This window comes from Nyctereutes procyonoides, unplaced genomic scaffold, assembly GCF_905146905.1.
Source record: "Nyctereutes procyonoides isolate TBG_1078 unplaced genomic scaffold, NYPRO_anot_genome, whole genome shotgun sequence".
NCBI classification, from domain to species: Eukaryota; Metazoa; Chordata; class Mammalia; order Carnivora; family Canidae; genus Nyctereutes; species Nyctereutes procyonoides.
The window spans coordinates 83,876,927-83,895,075 of record NW_026575146.1 but is presented as its reverse complement, the minus strand read 5'-3'; the positions used below and the strand labels follow the sequence as shown (position 1 = coordinate 83,895,075).

Sequence of the window (18,149 nt, the reverse complement as noted above, 5' to 3'; positions counted from 1 at the left end):
GTCTGCCTTTGGCTCAGGGTGTGATCCCGGGATCTGGGATCGAGTCCCACATCGGGCTCCTTACAGGAAGGCTGCTTCTCCCTCTGCCTGTGTCTCTGCCCCACTTTCTTTCTCTCGCTCTCTCTCTGTGTCTCCGTGTCTCATGAATAAATAAAATCTTTATAAAATAAAACTTTTTTCTGTTTTCATGAAATTTTGGGACAAAGGAATGCAGAGTCATTGCCAGTCTGTCATCTTGATTTGATTTGCTGTGTAAATCTTTTTTGACTGTCCTATTTTTAATTTTTAAGAACTTCTTGTTTGGGTTTTTTTTTTTAGATTTTCTTTATTTATTCATGAAAGACACAGAGAAAGAGAGGCAGAGACACAGGCAGAGGGAGAAGCAGACTCCATGCAAGGAGCCTGACATGGGACTCGATCCCGGGTCTCCAGGATCACACCTTGGGTTGAAGGCAGCACTAAACCGCTGAGGCACCAGGGCTGCCAGAACTTCGTGTTTTAATTTCCAACAGCCTGAGTTTGTCCTGTGGCTACAGAATACATCACTTGGAGCTGATAGACAATATTAATTAATGAATTTATTAAAATGTCTACTGTTTCCTGTGACATCCTTCTTGTTTCTTTACCTACTCAGCTTTGTCCCTCTCTTGGGTTGATGATGTTTAGGTCTGCATTTTTGGTTCACATTTATAAACTGAATTTTAGGACGGCGTAATAGTCTTAGCCTGTTAATAGTGTTAGCATTTGTTTTCATGACTGTTGATTTCCCTTAGTACAGTTACCTTCCCAGTGAAACCTAAGATCAAACAAATCTATTCCTCCATTGAACCCTGCCTCTGGCCCTGCCAATACAGTGACTAACTGTTAGCACTACTGTTAACAGGAGCGCCCTCCTCCCAGCAATAACTGCTTCCTACAGGATTTACTTCATTAAGCTTGGGGGATCCATGGGGTTCCTCTTTAGAATTAGTTCATCTTAGCAAGCGCCACTCTTAACATGGTCATCACAAGATGAAAATTTATTTATCTGCTTCTAGTGGTGTTCTCACATTGGTTTGTATTGATCTTGCTAGTATTTACCAAACTTTGTAGTAATATGAGGTGAGGCCTTCTTAAATTCCAGTGCAATTTTTATTATTTTTTTTAAGGTTTTATTTATTCATGAGAGACACAGAGAAAGAGGGGGGCAGAGACACAGGCAGAGGGAGAAGCAGGCTCCATGCAGGGATCCCAATGTGGGACTCGATCCCTGGTCTCGAGGATCATGACTTGAGCCAAAGGCAGACGCTCAACCTCTGAGCCACCCAGGTGTCCCTCGGTGCAATTTTTAAAATTTGCATTGGCTTTTATTTTTTTTGTTTGGGTACTAGGCAGGATGGAAGGTGGTAAATAGATGCTAATACTGCCTGAAGTACATTTTTTTTTCTCGTAATTATATAAACATTATTATTGTAGTTATCATAGACAAGTTGAAAAGAAAGGCAGTATATTGGTTCCATACATCTGTGAAGGTGTCATCATTAATTGGAGAAATTAATATATGTTGCTGTTATTGAGAAGTTGGCTTAAAATTGATAACCACTAGGAAGACACTCAAAAGCTTATTTAAGATCAGAGAGGAGTACAGCTAGACCCTTACTTGGCTAAAAAACTAGTTTGTACTCAAGTTCAGAGTCTTGAGCACAAGATTTCTTTTTAGTAAGCGTAGCCTTTGACGTGGTAGCTAATTGGAAAAGTTGGAAAATCAAGCTCTTAAGGTCTTGGTCTTATGTTTTTTGCCATCTAGAAGGGAATACTTAAGTCATTTTTTATTGGCTCTACAGTAAACAAGACGGTAGACTTTCAGTTGTATGATATATAAAATTGTAACTCAGATTTATGGATTCTGCTTGTATTTTTTTTCTCCTCCAAAGATTTTTTTGAATAAACAGCCAAACCCAAGAAAGAAGCTTCTTGTGCCTTGTGCACTGGATCGTCCAAACCCTAATTGTTACGTATGTGCCAGCAAGCCAGAGGTGACTGTTCGACTGAATGTCCACAAAGTGACTGTTCTCACATTACAGGATAAGGTAAGTGCAGACACTGGTTCTCTTCCACAAAGTATGTTCATTTTTCTTTCCTAAAAACAGAAAACCCAGGTTCCCTTCTGCTTGATAGTGTTGGTGTGATAAACTAAAAGCCACATAATTACTCTGAAAGATACTGACTACTAAAGTGCGTTGCTCTGATATTCTAGGTTGCTTTACTATCTGAGTTCCTGCTGGTTTTTTGTCTGTGGTTCCAGAGTATGTGCCTCACATGCCAGAAGGGAGTAGGAATGGAATAGGAAGGAAGTATGAATAGTAGGAAGGGATGGAATATGCACCATAGGTGGTACAGAGGTGATACAAATTCTTGGCAAACAAGAGACACTATGTTCCCAGATAGTGTGTAAATTCTCTGTTCTCTGACAAGCAGTATCCTTAAATGGTCTGGTGATCATCCTGATTCTGGTGTGTTATTAAGTTGGCCTCTTAACAGAATTCTGCATTTGTGTACCTGGATTCACCATTTGAGCTCTGGAGTGAGGAAAATGGAAGTTTAGGATCAGGTCTGGCCCTTAGGTTTCTCCTAAATTGGCTAGATGTAGTTTCTTTATAAATGGCCCAAATGGGTGCCACTTCCCACTTTGGGGATTACTTCAGATTGTTCTCTGATAACATCCATCATCGTGTTTCATATTTATATGACACAGGTGCAGTAGACTCTTGTGGCCCAGTTCTCCCAGAACTGATTAAATGGGACAGATTGATTTGTGCTTGTGTTTTGATGGAGAAGCATGCCCCACCTACTTTCTTAGAAAATAATTGTAGTTTGTATGTAATCATTCTTGAGCTTAAAAGCAATCCCACTATTTGTAGGATAATCAGACCTTTCGAGAATTCGTCCTTTTTTTTTTTTTTTTTTTTTAAAGAACAGGTAGGATTTTACAGATGATTATCACTCTTATCTTGAAATTTAAAGAGAGATGGAGGGACACTTGGGTGGCTCAGAGGTTGAGCGTCTGCCTTTGACTCAGGACGTGATCCCAGTCCAGGGCAAGTCACACCTAGGGCTCCCTGTGAGGAACCTGCTTCCCCCTCTGTCTATGTCTTCGCCTCTCTCTCTGTCTGGGTGTCTCTCGTGAATAAATAAAATCTTTAAAAATGAATGAATGAATTTGAGATGGAACTTGGGAAGCGGAATACTATCAAGTATCAGTTTTTTAATAAAATTTCCATCTACAAAACGTGCAAATACAGGATTGGTATAGAGACTAAGTGTCTAGCTCAGTACCTGATCTGTAGGGAAGGACAAAATACGAAGGGCTTATCAAGAGTTCACAACTGCCCATTTGGAGCAAGTTTTATCTGAACTTTATCAGTGGTCAAATGTGGGGGTACATGGTAGGCAAACATGGGCATGGAGTAATTGGGTGAATTTCTAGTGCTTTCCTGCATGCCCTGGGGTATCTTAAAGGACACCTTTGCCCCTTTCAATGGAAGGGGAAAGTAAGAGCCTTTGTGGAAAAAATGTCAGTTTTTTGTTTTTTAATGATTTTTAGCTATATATATTAATATTTTGAATCTTTTTTCTTTATAGATAGTGAAAGAAAAATTTGCTATGGTAGCACCAGATGTCCAAATTGAAGATGGGAAAGGAACAATCCTAATATCTTCAGAAGAGGGAGAGACAGAAGGTATTAATACATTGCGTTTATTCACTCCCCTCATTGGATGGAATCTGTGTACATGAAGAAGTAACATTAGTTTGTCTGTTTACGGTACACATTACTTGGTATCACAGCTGAAAGGGGCAATATTTGGTCATGGAAGTGCTCTTCCAAGGTGGCACTGCCTTGCTGGGATCACATTTTCAGATTTGAGGACTCCCATGTTGTCAGGGTATCTCAGGGACTGTCAGGAACCCTGTGAATGGTTAGGTTTATAGTGACCATGAACAAGGAACCATCTTGCCTGTCTCATGGATCCTGGGAGCTAAATTAGTAATGTGAAGATTGCTCTGGCTATTAAGGTAGGAAGGATAATTTAATGCTATTAGGTGTTTTGTCCAAGAGCAGAGAAGCCTTCATAGACCGCTATAGAGCAGAAAGTAATGCTGAAAATCCATGCCCACTTTTGTTTTAGGCTTTCTTTTTCAAAAGTTCAGGCAGGTCGGGGCACTTAGGTGGTGTGGTCTGTTAAGTGTCTAGTTCTTGTTTTGGCTCAGGTCATGATCCTGGGGTCGAGGGATCGAGCCTGAGATTATGGGATCCAGCCCTGTGTCAGGCTCTGTACTCAAGCAGAGTCAGCTTGGGATTCTCTCTCCCTCTGCCCTTCCCACTTGTGTTCTCTGTCTCTCTAAAATAAATCTTCCCAAAAAAAAAAATAGTTTAAACAGGTCATCCTGTTTAATGCATTTGTTGTACAAAGTGCGATGCATTTGATTCTGTTTAAGCTTAGAACTGATAATAATTGGGGATCCCTGGGTGGCTCAGCGGTTTAGCGCCTGCCTTTGGTATAGGGCGTGATCTGGAGTCCCGGGACCGAGTCCCACATCCAGCTCCCTGCATGGAGCCTGCTTCTCCATCTGCCTGTCTCTCTCTCTCTCTCTCTCTCTCTCTCTCTCTCTCTCTCTTTCTGTGTGTGTGTCTCATGAATAAATAAAATCTTAAAAAAAAACCCCTGATAGTTCCCTTACCTCTTCGGTCACTTTAGCAGCTCATTTTCTTGGGCTACCACTTGAGTTGATTTCACCACATCCACAATTTTATCAGTGTACCATTACTTTGAAAATCTGGGTGTTTTCCCCAAATGTGTGATGTGTGTATTCACACATTTGTTCATTGATTATTTATTCAGGACAGTTTGCCAGATTCTGATGGGGTTATTCAAATGTCGAGCCTTTACATTAAAACTTAGTGTCAGGATTCTTCTTGACTATAGTTTTTTGTCAAGAACTTGTTCAAGGCCATGTTTTGCATAGGTTTATTCTAAATATCTGGTTGAATATATTTAACACCCCATTTTAGCCGGCTGTCTTTACTCACAGAAAGTTTGTGATTATATATTCTCCCCTTGGTTCTCTGGTACTGACCAGCTCTTTCAAGTGCTAGGACTTTAAAGGGTTTTTTTGGTTTTTTGGTTTTTTTAATCTATTAGAGCACAGCTGGGCAGGTGGAGAGGAACAGACAGAGGTAGAAGGAGAAGCAAAATCCCTGCTGAGCAGGGAGCCGGGCATGGGGCTCAATCCCAGGCAAGCCCTTGGGATCATGACCTGAGGCGAAGGCAGATGCTTAACCAACAGCCACCCAAGCACCTTCACAAATACTAGGACTTTAAAAATGGAAACTGGCCAAGAATCTCAAGTGACTAGACTGGCCCTTCTCCACAAAATACATGTGCTACTGAGGGAGAGAACATATATTCAAATATTTTGTATCCGTCTGTGTTATAAGTATGGTCCTAGGTGTTTATGATTCAAGAATGAATAAGGAAGATAGTGGTCCCTGTCTTGAGGTACTCTATAGCCTGGAAGGAGAGGAGAGATGATCAAGTGGGTTTAATACAGTCTAACTATAGGAAGAGAGCATATAAGGTAGGAATTGAAGCCTTGTGAGACGAGGAGAGGGGTCACATGAGAAAGGACTCTGGGTCAGTTCTTAGATGGAAAGGTGCTCTGGGCAGAGAAAGGAATGACTGCATTTGGGCAGAATCGGCAGCCTTTATAAATAAACGTGTGAACTAGTGAAACAATTTTGGAATCGCCAGTTACTTGTTTTACTGGAAAGTGGAGTGCTGTGTGGTTGGCAGTGGTGGCACAGCTGGAGGGCTTCCTGTGCCATGCTGGTGACATTGTTTGCCGTCCCGTCCCCCAGGGCCATGCTCCCACCAGAGTTTATAAGCAGGGAAGTAATGTATTATAGGAAGAAAAAAATGAAAGTAGTGAGGGATGTTTACTAAGGCAAAAGCAAATGAAAGAGTTGAAATTTACAGTCAGAGTTCAGGGGCCAGGTGAGGAGAAATAGCATTGTTGGGCAGATGAGGACTATCACAGGACTCTGGCTTCAGAGATGATATGCTAATTGACCAGAATAGAACGCATAGTAACTGCTTCTCTTTCAGACATGTTGGGTCTGAGGAGTTAGTGTTGAGAGGGGAATGTGTGAAAGGGCTTGAAGATTAAGTCTTAGGTAGGAGCTATCATTCTCTGAAGGCGTCTCAGGTAGCTTAAAAAGTTAAAATAAGAAAAATCAATCTGTAGGGGTACCCCACTGACTCAATCAGTAGAGCATGCAGTTCTCAATCTCATCTCAGAGTCACGAATTTGAGCCCCACATTAGGCATAGAGTTTACTTAAAAAAGAAATCTGTAAAATTAGAAACTCAGTAGTTTCTGGGTTTCAGGGTCAAGTAGGGAGGATTCTTTCTAAGCATTTTCCTTATAAGCAACAAAAAAATAAAGCATTATTAGATTGTATAGAGAATCACATAAATTTAATGATGGAGGACTAGAATTTAAAATACAGTCTACTTAGTATGTGCCACACACTACATAGGTCAGCAGGTTCTATACGGTGTGTGTCCCTCACAGAGCAGATGTTTAATAAAGTGCACTCTGGTGATAAGGGGGTGAAATTGAGAGCAAACTGAGGAAGCAGTTTTGTAAATGATACCTGAGTACTTTTACTGGTCCAGGGAGAGGAACATTTGAACAGGCAGGAGAGAAAGGATAATTAAGGCAGAAAGACCCAAGAATAGGGAGGGTGAGGTGGTGGGGACATCAAAAGTTTGGTTCAAGGAATTGTTCTTCATTGAAGTATCTATAAACCATGGAGCAAAGGTTTATTCAGTGCTAGTGGGTGTTAGGGACTGTGCTGCATGAAGCAGAAATATTCACATGAACCAGAAATGACATGTGGAAGCTGAAACCAGATTGGAGTGATTATTTTTGGGAGGTCCCATAGGCTTGTCATTGAGAAATGTTGAAAATTCATGTTGAGAAATGGAAATCCATTCAAATCAACAAAGTTGTCTCATATTTCTGAATTTTAAAATTTGCTGAAAAGTAGTTTTTTAAGTTGTTGTGGATAACCTCTCTGCAAGTAGACTATATTTTGAACAACACTAAAAGTTGTCTTTGACGCCTCTAGGAGTCCAGAATAATTTGGTTTGAATGGGAGAATGTTGTCAGAACTTCTTACAGTTTGGTTCTTTTGAAGCAGTTTTAGTTGTTGAGTATTAACTCGGGGCTGAATTTTTAAGTGCCTAATATTTTAGTGATTAGTTCACTTGGGCCACCATTCAAAAATACACAGAGTAACTTAAATAACATTTATTTTCTCATGATGCTGGAGGCTACAGGTTGTAAGATCAAAATGTGCGCAGGTTTGGTTTCTCTTGAGGTCTCCTTGGCTTCTTACAAGGATTCCACTTAGATTGGATTAGGGCCAACCCTAATAGCCTCATTATAACTTAATTACCTATTCAAAAAGAAGGCACTGTTTCCAAATACTGTCACATTCTGAGGTACTGGGGTTAAGGCTTCAACATAGGAATTTTGAGTGGGTGACACAATTCAGCTTATAATAGGAGTTTAATCTTTTTTAAACTAATGTGACTGCTCCATGGAAATCTTAAGTGAAGTATCTAAATTCCTTTCCAATTTCTTAGCTAATAATCACAAAAAGCTGTCAGAATTTGGAATTAGAAATGGGAGCCGGCTTCAAGCAGATGACTTCCTTCAGGACTACACTTTATTGATCAACATCCTTCATAGGTAGGAACTATTGATATATTTTTAAGTGTAATAAATTATCTGAATATAAAAACGTAAAGTAGAGAAAAAAAGTTTTCTTACTGTTAAGCCCTACTCTTCATTTGAAACCACACAATATATTTGCTTGAGTTGGCTGCTAAGTTCCCTGATGCTTGACCTATAGAAGAATCTGAGAATTCAGAAACAGAAGGGATAGGCAAAACTAAAATAAAAACTTCTTATTTTAAAGATTTCTCTGAAGAAAGAAAGAAATCTTTGTCCAGTAAAACAAATATTTCGTTTGTGATCTGTAACAATAACAAGACATTTTAAGATTATCCTATAGAGATTATTGAATCATTTGTTTTTTTTTATTTGATTTAATGTCTTGCCCATTTTATAAAAAAACATTCGTATTCTTGCATTACAGAATGTTTGCATATATATAACACAGTTAAAATACGGATGGTCCTCCATTTTGATGTGGTTAGCTGTCGAATAAGGTGCATTTTTTTGTGTGTATGTTCCCGTTGGTACACCTTAACTACACCCTGACTTAGGACTTTTGGATACCATCTAACCAACAGGAAAGGGGTTGCTACCTGCATCCACTTGTTTGGCTAATGTTGCCGTCTATGAATTTAAAGAATGTGTAGCTGTTTGGAGGATATCATATTTTATATACTTGGTTTATAAAAAATATAAATGACAAGAAAGACTGAATGTGAGTTATTGGTAGTAAGTACTGCATTTTACAAAGCTAGGCATGCCTCGTGGCTCAGCTGGTTGAACATCTGCCTTCTGCTTAGGTCTGGTCCCAGGTCCTGGGATTGAGCTCAGCGGGGAGTCTGCTTCTCCTATCTCTGCCACTCCCCTTGCTTGTGCTCTTTATCTCTATTAAATAAATAAAAATTTTAAAAGAAAAAAGTTTCATAAAGTTAGACAATGGAGTCAAAGACTGAAAAGGCTTGGGAGTGATCTCTAGCCTCAAACACCGTTGGATACCAATGGTGTGCTCGTGTTCAATTATACAAGAAAACAATGGAAGGACATGTTACAATAAAATGGAAATATATCAGATGGTGTCTAAAGAGGAGGCATAATTAGGGTTTTTTTTTTTATCATATTTTTTAGCTCTCTGGGAACAGAACCCCCCCCTTAAAACATGTAAGTCTTTTGCTTGACTTTCATGCATTAAACTTTCATACATGTTTTTGGGAACTCATTACAAAAGCAGGGTGCTGCCTGTAAAGATGGGGGGGAAACCCAGAGTCCATGTAACCGCCCTATTCCTAAAACACCAAATTACTCTGGTCAAGATCAGAGTGGAATATATAGAATCTTTAAACATAGTAGCCGAAGAAATAATGCCTAAAAGATATATTGGGTTGCGGAGTTCTGAATTTCATTTTCTGCTCTACCAGTAAAAGTTACATAATACTGTTTTAAAAATCTTTTTCTTGATCTGAAGGGGCAGTGGTACTGGCCATCTGAGAGTTTTGAATTTCACAAAAATTTGTTAATGTGCAGTCTAATTTTTATTTTATTAGCTCTTTGAAAATCAGGATCCGTATATTTGGTGTGTACATCGTACATGCACTTAGAGCTTAACAGTGTCTTTCTGGTGTGCTTTTGCTATCCTCTATAGTCATGGTGGTCCAGTTTTACATTGTGTCATTCTTTTGCAGTGAGGACCTAGGGAAGGATATTGAATTTGAAGTTGTTGGTGATGCCCCAGAAAAAGTGGGGCCCAAACAAGCTGAAGATGCTGCCAAAAGCATAACTAATGGCAGTGACGATGGAGCTCAGCCTTCCACGTCCACTGGTGAGTCACGGCCCCAGCCAGCCAGCACTTTAATTACCCACCAAGCAAGCAAGTCATTATGTAGAAACAAATGGATTATTTTACAAATAAGACCATAAAACAAATCCACAGGACTGTTAGAGGTGTGTATTGATTTGGCATTGTTTTAATAGAGCTTTGTATGTATGAACCATGAACATATTTAAGTCTAGGGGAAATTCTTATGGAAAACAGGAACTGTTCTTTTTTGTTAGTGGGTTTTTACAACTGGAAATGTTAATGAGTGTACTAGTGCATGAAGACACTTAATTTTTCATAGTAGTAGTTTTGGATTTTGTATGCCTGTTTTATTTAGGGAAACAAATCGATGCATCTGACTATTTTGAGTGAACAGATGCTGTAAATAGAGAATTAAGCATTTCAGTTTTCTCGGAACTGTTATGACTTTGGTAAAGTGCATCAGAGGCTGTTTCCCTCCACAGTCAGTGCTAGTGCTTGGTGCTTTGCTGTGTGCTCAGATTTGGATGTTTCCTCAACCTGCATCCCACAGCAGCCTCCCTTCATTCTTTACTCAGGAAATTAAATTTCTACTTCTCTGTTTCCATTTCTTTAACCCTGTGTCTTTGGTGTTCTTTGGAATATGGTTGTTCTTGGTTCTTATGTTCTCTGAGAACTTTTTAAAGATAGACTTTGAGACTAGCTAGAGTGTAGTCCACCTATGAGCCATGACCTTTCTTCCCCTCCAAAAATAGAAAAAGTCTTTCATTCTCCTGTAAGGAAGGGACTTTGGTAGTTTTTCAGAAACCATAAATTAAAATGTGCATTCACTGATCCCTTACTGTGGGTTGGTTTGGGAGGCTATAGCAATGAGTAAGGTAGGTAGGTACTCTGTTTTTGCTTTGGTGGGGATGGAGGATGGGGTGGGGGTGGTTCATGAAACCAACTGTAGTGTAAGGTTAAGAGCATGCACTGTAGAGCCCACTGTGTGGATTTGAGTCCTGGCCTCATCTTCTGCTATTGTATGACCTTGGGCAAGTCAATCTCTGTACGTCAGTTTCCTTTTCTGGAAAACGGATAATAATGTTATCTTCTTTATAGGGTTGTTGTGATGATTAAATGAGTTGTTATATGCAAAGTGCTCAGAACAGTTCCTGGCACATTGTAAGTGCTATATATATGTTGTTGTTGTTGTTGTTTTATTATTATTATTATTATTACCACCACTCAGTATTAGGATATGCACCTTCCCCTTTTCTGTTGGAGAAATAGAAAAAAGGAACTATGATAATTTGAGTTCTATAATGCTTGTTACAGTTTTTTTTTTTTTTTGTTTAGATTAGAAAACAAGTAGGTGCTTGTTACAGAAAACATTAAAACAGTACAGAGACGTGTAATGTGTAAAGTGAAGATTCCCTACGGGTGGCCTACCATTCTTAAGTTTGGTATATATTAAAAATGCCAGCTTTTCACTTTCATAAAATATTAGTGAATCACTAGTAACTCCCACTCCACTTTTAACCATTTTTCCCTTTTTTCTGAAATAAGCACAAGAGCAAGATGATGTGCTCATAGTTGATTCAGATGAAGAAGGTCCTTCAAATAATGCTGACATCAATGAAGAAGAGAGAAGTCGCAAGAGGAAATTAGATGAGAAAGAGAATATCAGTGCAAAGAGGTCCCGCACAGAACACACAGAAGAGCTTGATGATGTGATAGCATTAGATTGAACAGCTGCCTCTAAACAGGACCCTCTTACTGCAGTAGGTCATCTGGGCAGAACCAGGTTATTTGTTACGTACTTTGTTCCAAAGGGAAAAAATTGACACCAGTGACTCGAAGATGATTCTGCTCCTTTGGAAAGCTTTCATTTTGCTAGAACAATTAGAAACATTGCGGTATGCGGTATTGAAAGTAGGAATATAGTTTTAAAGCCCTTTGAACAAAGTGTGTGCATAACCAGTCATGAGATGAAACAACACAATGCATGTTGCCTTTTTAATGTAAATACCCTTAGGTATCATTTAACAGTTTTAAAATATTGTGGTTTAGTAAAGTTGATACCTGGTTATAAATATTATGCCTTTATTTTTGGTTAGAAGAAGAATTATTTTTAGCCTAGATCTAACCATTTTTCATACTCTTAACTGACTGAAACAGATTCAAAGAAGTATCAAGTGCTATGCATTGAAACGTGTTTTTAAATGTTACCTGGCACTATGTATATTAATGTAAAACAATGTTAATTTACTCAAGTTTTCAGCTTGTACTGCCTGGTGTGTCTGTGTAAGAAGCCAATTTTGTGTATTGTTACAGTTTCAGGTTATTTATATTTGATGTTTTGTAGAACTCAAATACAACTATACTGTACTTATGGACCAAATAAATGGCATCTGCATACTTGTTATACATGCCTGCATAGTTCACGTTTCTGCTGCCTTAGTGGGTTTATATATTACTGCAGGCATGCTAAATTCTTTCCTTCTAAAAACTTAACTCCTAATGGATATGAAGGTTAAATGATCTCCACTGTTTGCCATAGATGAGTACTTTCTAAAATAAAACTTTAAATGGCAGTGTTGCTTTTTAAGTTTGGATTGCAAACAACTGGCCTTCTGTTGAGAACATTAAGTGATTTTTGCCCAGCCCCGGGAACTTAGAACCTTGGATTTGAGATTCCAGAGCAGGGGAGAGTCTTCTTTATTCTACAGTCTTCTCTGGGTTGCCCCTCCCCCCCCCCCACCCTCAATTCATCTGAGTCCCTTCTTGAGTGTGTACCATTTAGGGCCCAACTCCAGCCTACATATGTGGCCAGACCAGCACTGGATGGATCAGCATCCCTGTCTCTGCCGCTGGCCTCAGAGGACCTTGGCCCTTAGGGGGTACTCTCCTCACACAGATGTGCCTTGAGTTTTTAGATAACAGAAACCCCTGGAGTTGTTTTCCCCCATTCTATACCCCGATCTTCGGTGGTTTTGGCTGCAGTCGATTAAATTTCAAGTTATTGGTTCATCATTTTGTTCTCCTTTGTATAGTTCTTACTCTGCCATCTAGGTTATTAACTCTTACTCCTTGTTTTGTATCATTTGTAAATTCAGCATGTAATCAAAGCCTTCAGAAAAATCATGTTGAACAAGACTCCGCCCTCAGGAGCTGCCGCTTGATGCCTGCAGGATGGACTGACTTCCAGCCTTCAGATACAGCACTGAGCTAGCTGAATCCCCACCTACAACTGTATGAGTGTATGAGGTTCTCTTTGCCTTTAGAGTCTTACAAGATGTTCCATTTTCCTCCAGGGGAAAAAAAAATCTCAAAATTATAAAACTATGTAACAGACGATAATGAAATATTCTGGAAATCCACCTCTCAGAAATGTTTCGGTTAACTGGTCGGTCACTGGTGATCATGTTCAATTTTGAAATTCCATTCCTAAAACCTCATACTACCCTTTTAGACTTCATTATCAATGTATTTTTCCAGCATTTTATATATTTCTTTTATTCTTTTCCATTTATATGTACATGGCAGTAAATGCCAGTTTGACCTGTAGAGTGAGGTTTCTGTTTTGGGAGACCAGTGTTTTGTTTTTGTTTTTTTTTTAACCTCTGCAACAACTCTTATAACTATCTTTTCCAGCAGGTTCTGTCCATTTTGTACCTGTTTCTATAAAATCAGGGTTTATCAGCAAGGCAGGTCCAATGCAAGGGACCCAGTAGACTGAGCAGATCCAAGCTGCCTCCACACCCCTGGAGCATGGAGACACTTTAGATGTGGCCTGGTATTGGTGGTTCTCCTGTGCAAGTTGTCTTCTCAGTTGGGGAGCTAGATGCAGAACTCGTCAGGGGCCTTTCCCCAGCAGCTCTGTCCTGAAATACAGTCTGAAAACCATCTTCCAGCCTTAATGGGAACAGTCTGGTGATTCAGGTTTACCATCTAGTCTATCGTCCCAAAGATCAGTCTGCGTACTGCATACTTGGCATGCATGAGAGGACTTGGTGTTTTAACATAGAGCCTGACCCTTTAACCAAGCAGACATCAGTGGATGCCAAAACCTTTCATAAAAAGTTGTGGATGGGATCCCTGGGTGGCGCAGCTGTTTGGCGCCTGCCTTTGGCCCAGGGCGCGATTCTGGAGACCCCGGATCGAATCCCATGTCGGGCTCCCGGTGCATGGAGCCTGCTTCTCCCTCTGCCTGTGTCTCTGCCTCTCTCTCTCTCTCTGTGACTATCATAAAATAAAAAAAAAAAATTAAAAATAAAAAGTTGTGGAGGAACAGAATCTTTACGGTGCTCAGGTGTTGCTGTACAGAGAACTTGCAGAAGGGAAAAAAAGAAAAAATCAGCTTTTGACCATGTGCTGGTCTTGTCACCACTGTATTCGCCTACTCAGACCTGGCATCAGGAACGGGACAACGGGACGTGTGCTTCCCAATGAGATGATAGACTCAGCAGCACGGAGACAAAAACCATGTTAACATGAACCTAATGCAGCATCTAGACGTAACTTCCAGCTGGCAGGAAATGGGGGGGCGGGTAAGAGGAGCAAGCTAAACATTAGGAAGAAACGGACAAGTACAGAATGTGGGATGTTCTCGAACTCAAGTTCAACATACGTGACTTTAGCAATTCTTGTGACAATTGGAAATGGGATATGGTGGTCATAGAAGTATTTTTTTAGGTATGGTAACGTCCTTGTACTTTTGTAGGCCAGTGTCTTTATTCTTCGAATATTAGGGATGAAGCTTCATAACAACTTTTAAATGGCTCAGCAAAATACACAATACAGGAAGAAAAAGATGAAGTTACCCATTTACTGAATCTAGGTGGAGCCTATATATGTTCATTGTACTATCCAACTTTTCTCTGAAAGCCTTCGTAATAAAAGTGGAGAGAGATATATATAGTCTGTATTTTCCTTCTGTGCCTATGTGACTTTCAAGTTTTGTAATGAATATATCCTATGATTTAAATCAGAAAGGCAATAAAGATTATTAAAAATATAAGTTGGCATGAAAAAGTGTTGCAGTGATTCCTGGGTCCAAGATTGATGAAGTCCGCTTTGTTCATTCTTGTTGCTAGGCTGTGATTTAGGAAGAATTCTCTCTCATTTGGTCCTCCAGAGAACTCAGAAGAGAGCCAAGTTGCTTCCAGTAGATTAATGGTTCAGTTAGAAGTCCCAGAAAACATTTGGTTCATAATAGATGTTCCTGGAAATTGCCCATGGGTGGCACACATGTCTAAGTGGACTTGCTCTGTGGCCAAAGAACATTGGCAGATGTAAGCTTCCTACTAGCCTTTTGTAACGTACAGAAAATAGAAACTTAAAAGGAAGTAAAGGAAAACCCAAATCGGGAGAAAATGTGACAGATGTTTCTAGTCACTGTGACTTGGGGAAGGAGTAAAGGCCTGGAATCTCCATTTGACCATTTGCAGGAGGATATATTTAGAGAAGTATTTTTATAGACCCTTTCATGCTGGGAATACATTATTTGCATTCTGCACACACAACTTTTTTCCCCTGCATCTAATTTAAAATAAATTCCAGCCCAAAGTTTGAGAAATTTTTGAACTGTTCTCAATAAAAAAGATCATCTGAGTTGAACTACAGAACTGTGATGATGCTGTGCAGTTTGACTCTCCTGAAGATCTGTTTTCCTGATAAAATAACATTTTGGGCGGGTTTGCTGAATATCTGACTCAGCTTTACAAACTCTAAATCTGGGACGCGTGGGTGGCTCAGTGAGCGTCTGCCTGTGGCTCAGGTCGTGACCCTGGGGGTCCCGGCATCGAGTCCCGCATCAGCCTCCCAGCACAGAGCCTGCCTCTCCCTCTGCCTGTGTGTCTGCCTTGTTTGTCTTATGAATAAATCTCTAAAAAAATTAAAACCTTCAATCTTGCAGCAAGTGATGCCTTACACAGGAAAGGGCTCTGAGGAAAATTTTACTAGAAGTACAAGTGCTCCAAGTAGGTCCCTCGGGCTTTTACTTTGAAACACACCAACAGTTCACGTTCTCAGGTCAGTCCGTCTCAGAAAAGTGTACTCCTTGTGCACGCTGTCACCCACTTGTCCTATAAACGTGTATTGCATCCCTACTCTGCACTATGCTACACTTAGAAGACCTTGCCAACCTCGCCAGCCTGGGTAGAAATCTTTGAAAGCAGTAAGACACTTAAGGGCTGGAGTTCACAGAAACTTAACTTCTTACCTACGCAGCAAGAGGTGGTGGGTTGGGGTTCCCGTGTGTTGTCCAGCTTCCCAGTTGCTCCTGTCAACTTCTAGCAGCACTAAAAGTCATGAACACCCAACTTCCTGCTCAAAAATGTGATAACGGACGCCTGGGTGGCTCAGCAGTTGAGCATCTTCCTTTGGCTCAGGGGGTGATCCCGGGGTTCCGGGACGGGGTCCTGCGTTGGGTTCCCTGCAGGGAGCCTGCTTCTCCCTCTGCCTGTGTCTCTGCCTCTCTCTTTGTGTCTCTTTGTGTCATGAATAAGTAAAATGTTTACCAAAAAATATAACAAATCTGTACGAAGCAGCATCCCCAAATGTCCCGGCCCATGGAACTGCAGATGGCTGGGAGTTGGCCCCGGACAAAGTTTGTGTACAGATTCCCTTTCCTGGAAGCAGGGCAAGATAGTAAAGTAAAGGTCATTCCAAGGTGGCCACTTTCTCCCCGATGAAGGAAGCAAGCTGTGATCATCGGATCGTAACCCTAATTGTTAGACTGGGGAGCCAAGCCTGTCCATGGTTTCAGCTGTCAATGCTTTGACCCTCCTGTGTCCCTGAAGGGGATACCAGGACCAGGGGAAATCGGTGGACGCCAATCTGATTGGAAGAGCCGGGCCTCCAAGGAGAAGATGGAAAAATCCCAGTAAGCTCCCAGTAAGATGTCCTGCCAGGAGAGGAGCATCGCAAAGAACACACCTTGGGTCTGGGGCTGCGTGGGAAGACTGGCTCTTCGGAGCTGAGCCCGAGAGGTACGGTGGCCTTCCCCACTGCTCTCCCCAGGAAGTACTGTTTTTCGAGGGTAAAGATTGTTGCAGGCTGGAGAGAGAGAGAGGAGTGGATCCCAGGAACTCCTCCACGGGGAGTTTGGCCATGTGCCGCCATCCCTCTTCCCTAGGAACCCAAGTTCAACAGCCACACCTGACTGGCATCTGAGTGTGTCCTAAGACTGGGGAAACTCCTGACTTGTGTCCATAATGGGGGTCCAGACAATACAGACACTACAGGGGGTCTGAGGGAAGCCAGATTACAAGGAGAGACGGGGGGGGGGGGGGGGGGGATCTTGAAGTCCCCGTTAGTGTAGACCTTCTGTGTAGGATCGGCCTCTGGGGAATTGGAAGGAAAAAAGACTACGGTTTAGGACTTGGTGTGAAACTAGACTGAACATGCCCTGAGTGTGTCCCCATCCCCGGAGCATGGGATGAGAGGCAGACAGAACCCCACAACTGTGTGGTGAAACTTCAACAGCATACCCCAGGGAGTGGCAGGTAGCACCGGCTCCTACTAGCTTCGGAGGGGTGATTCGACTCCTTTCTTCCCCACTCCACGCAGTAACACGTTTGAAATTGCCCACGGTCGTATTGCTGAATGCTACAAACCGGGGCTCCCGGTAGGTACGATTCTCCCCAGGAGCACTGGTCGTTGAACACCTCTCAGCACACCCCCGGGCCCAGGAAGGAAGAGGCCGCAGAGAGAGGTGAACGCGGAGAACACCCCTACGTCGGGGGAGGGCGGAGAGGGCCTTAGCGGAGGCGGGAGCCAGAAAGCAGACATTTCAGATGGTTTGTGGGCGTTCGTTACCCATTAATTAATTAATTACCATTAGAGCAAGCAATGTGAGTCGGCTGACTCCAACACGCTGCTGAAAGCTGGTCGAAGGCTCTGGTTGGGCAGGTGGGGATGAGAGTTAAGAGCTACCTGTGAGGCCGGAGAGGGCCTTTTCAGCAGGCCAGACGTCCCGGGACTGGAAAGACTACGTCAAGAGTAGGACAGACACTTCTGTGCTTGCATCACCGTCTGCAGTTTGGACTCCTTCTCCAGAACAGTCTCGAGCATCACTGCGCATAAGAGCGCTTTGGTTTGTCGATGACCCTGCTAAGGCCGTGGAATCGCCCCTGCTGACCGGAGGCACCCGCTACCCTCACGCGGTGACACGCATGCCCGCCGGGCCACAGTCTTGCCAAGGCTCCCCTTTTTAAATAGGAGGTAATGTGGTGGGTGACAGGCGATGTCGCGTTGGCCATTTGAATTCGCTGGCCTTCGAGTGGAGATCATTTTTCATGGGATGGCTCCTCTGGGTATTTGCTCCCCCAAAACGCTTGCGTCCACCTGCACCTGCCCCCCACCCCGAGCTCGGCTGCCTCGCACCGTCGAGGCCCGAGGTGCCCCCTGGTCAAGCTGCGCCACCACGGTCCCCACCCAGGCTCCCTGCCTCCCCCGACCTTCCTGAAACTCTCTGAGCCTTTGGGGGGGGGGGCGGTTCCTGCCAGAGAGAGAGAGAGAAACCCTTCCCCCCTCGAGTGGTTTTCCTGAGTCCACAGCAGGTCGCGGAGCGTGACGTTCGCTCTTCC

At 42.1% G+C, this 18,149-nt stretch overlaps 1 protein-coding gene across 1 annotated transcript in view; it reads left to right on the top strand.

The window, feature by feature from the left end:
- The window catches only part of UBA2 (ubiquitin like modifier activating enzyme 2), a 39,046-nt gene extending 27,063 nt beyond the window's left edge, over positions 1 to 11,983 (top strand). The window contains exons 13-17 of the mRNA XM_055310500.1: positions 1,914 to 2,069; positions 3,622 to 3,718; positions 7,691 to 7,796; positions 9,464 to 9,600; positions 11,125 to 11,983. Of these exons, the coding sequence (XP_055166475.1) occupies positions 1,914 to 2,069; positions 3,622 to 3,718; positions 7,691 to 7,796; positions 9,464 to 9,600; positions 11,125 to 11,306 (678 nt within the window). The 3' untranslated portion in view covers positions 11,307 to 11,983. The remainder of the gene's footprint in view (positions 1 to 1,913; positions 2,070 to 3,621; positions 3,719 to 7,690; positions 7,797 to 9,463; positions 9,601 to 11,124) is intronic.
- Positions 11,984 to 18,149: the final 6,166 nt, after the last annotated feature.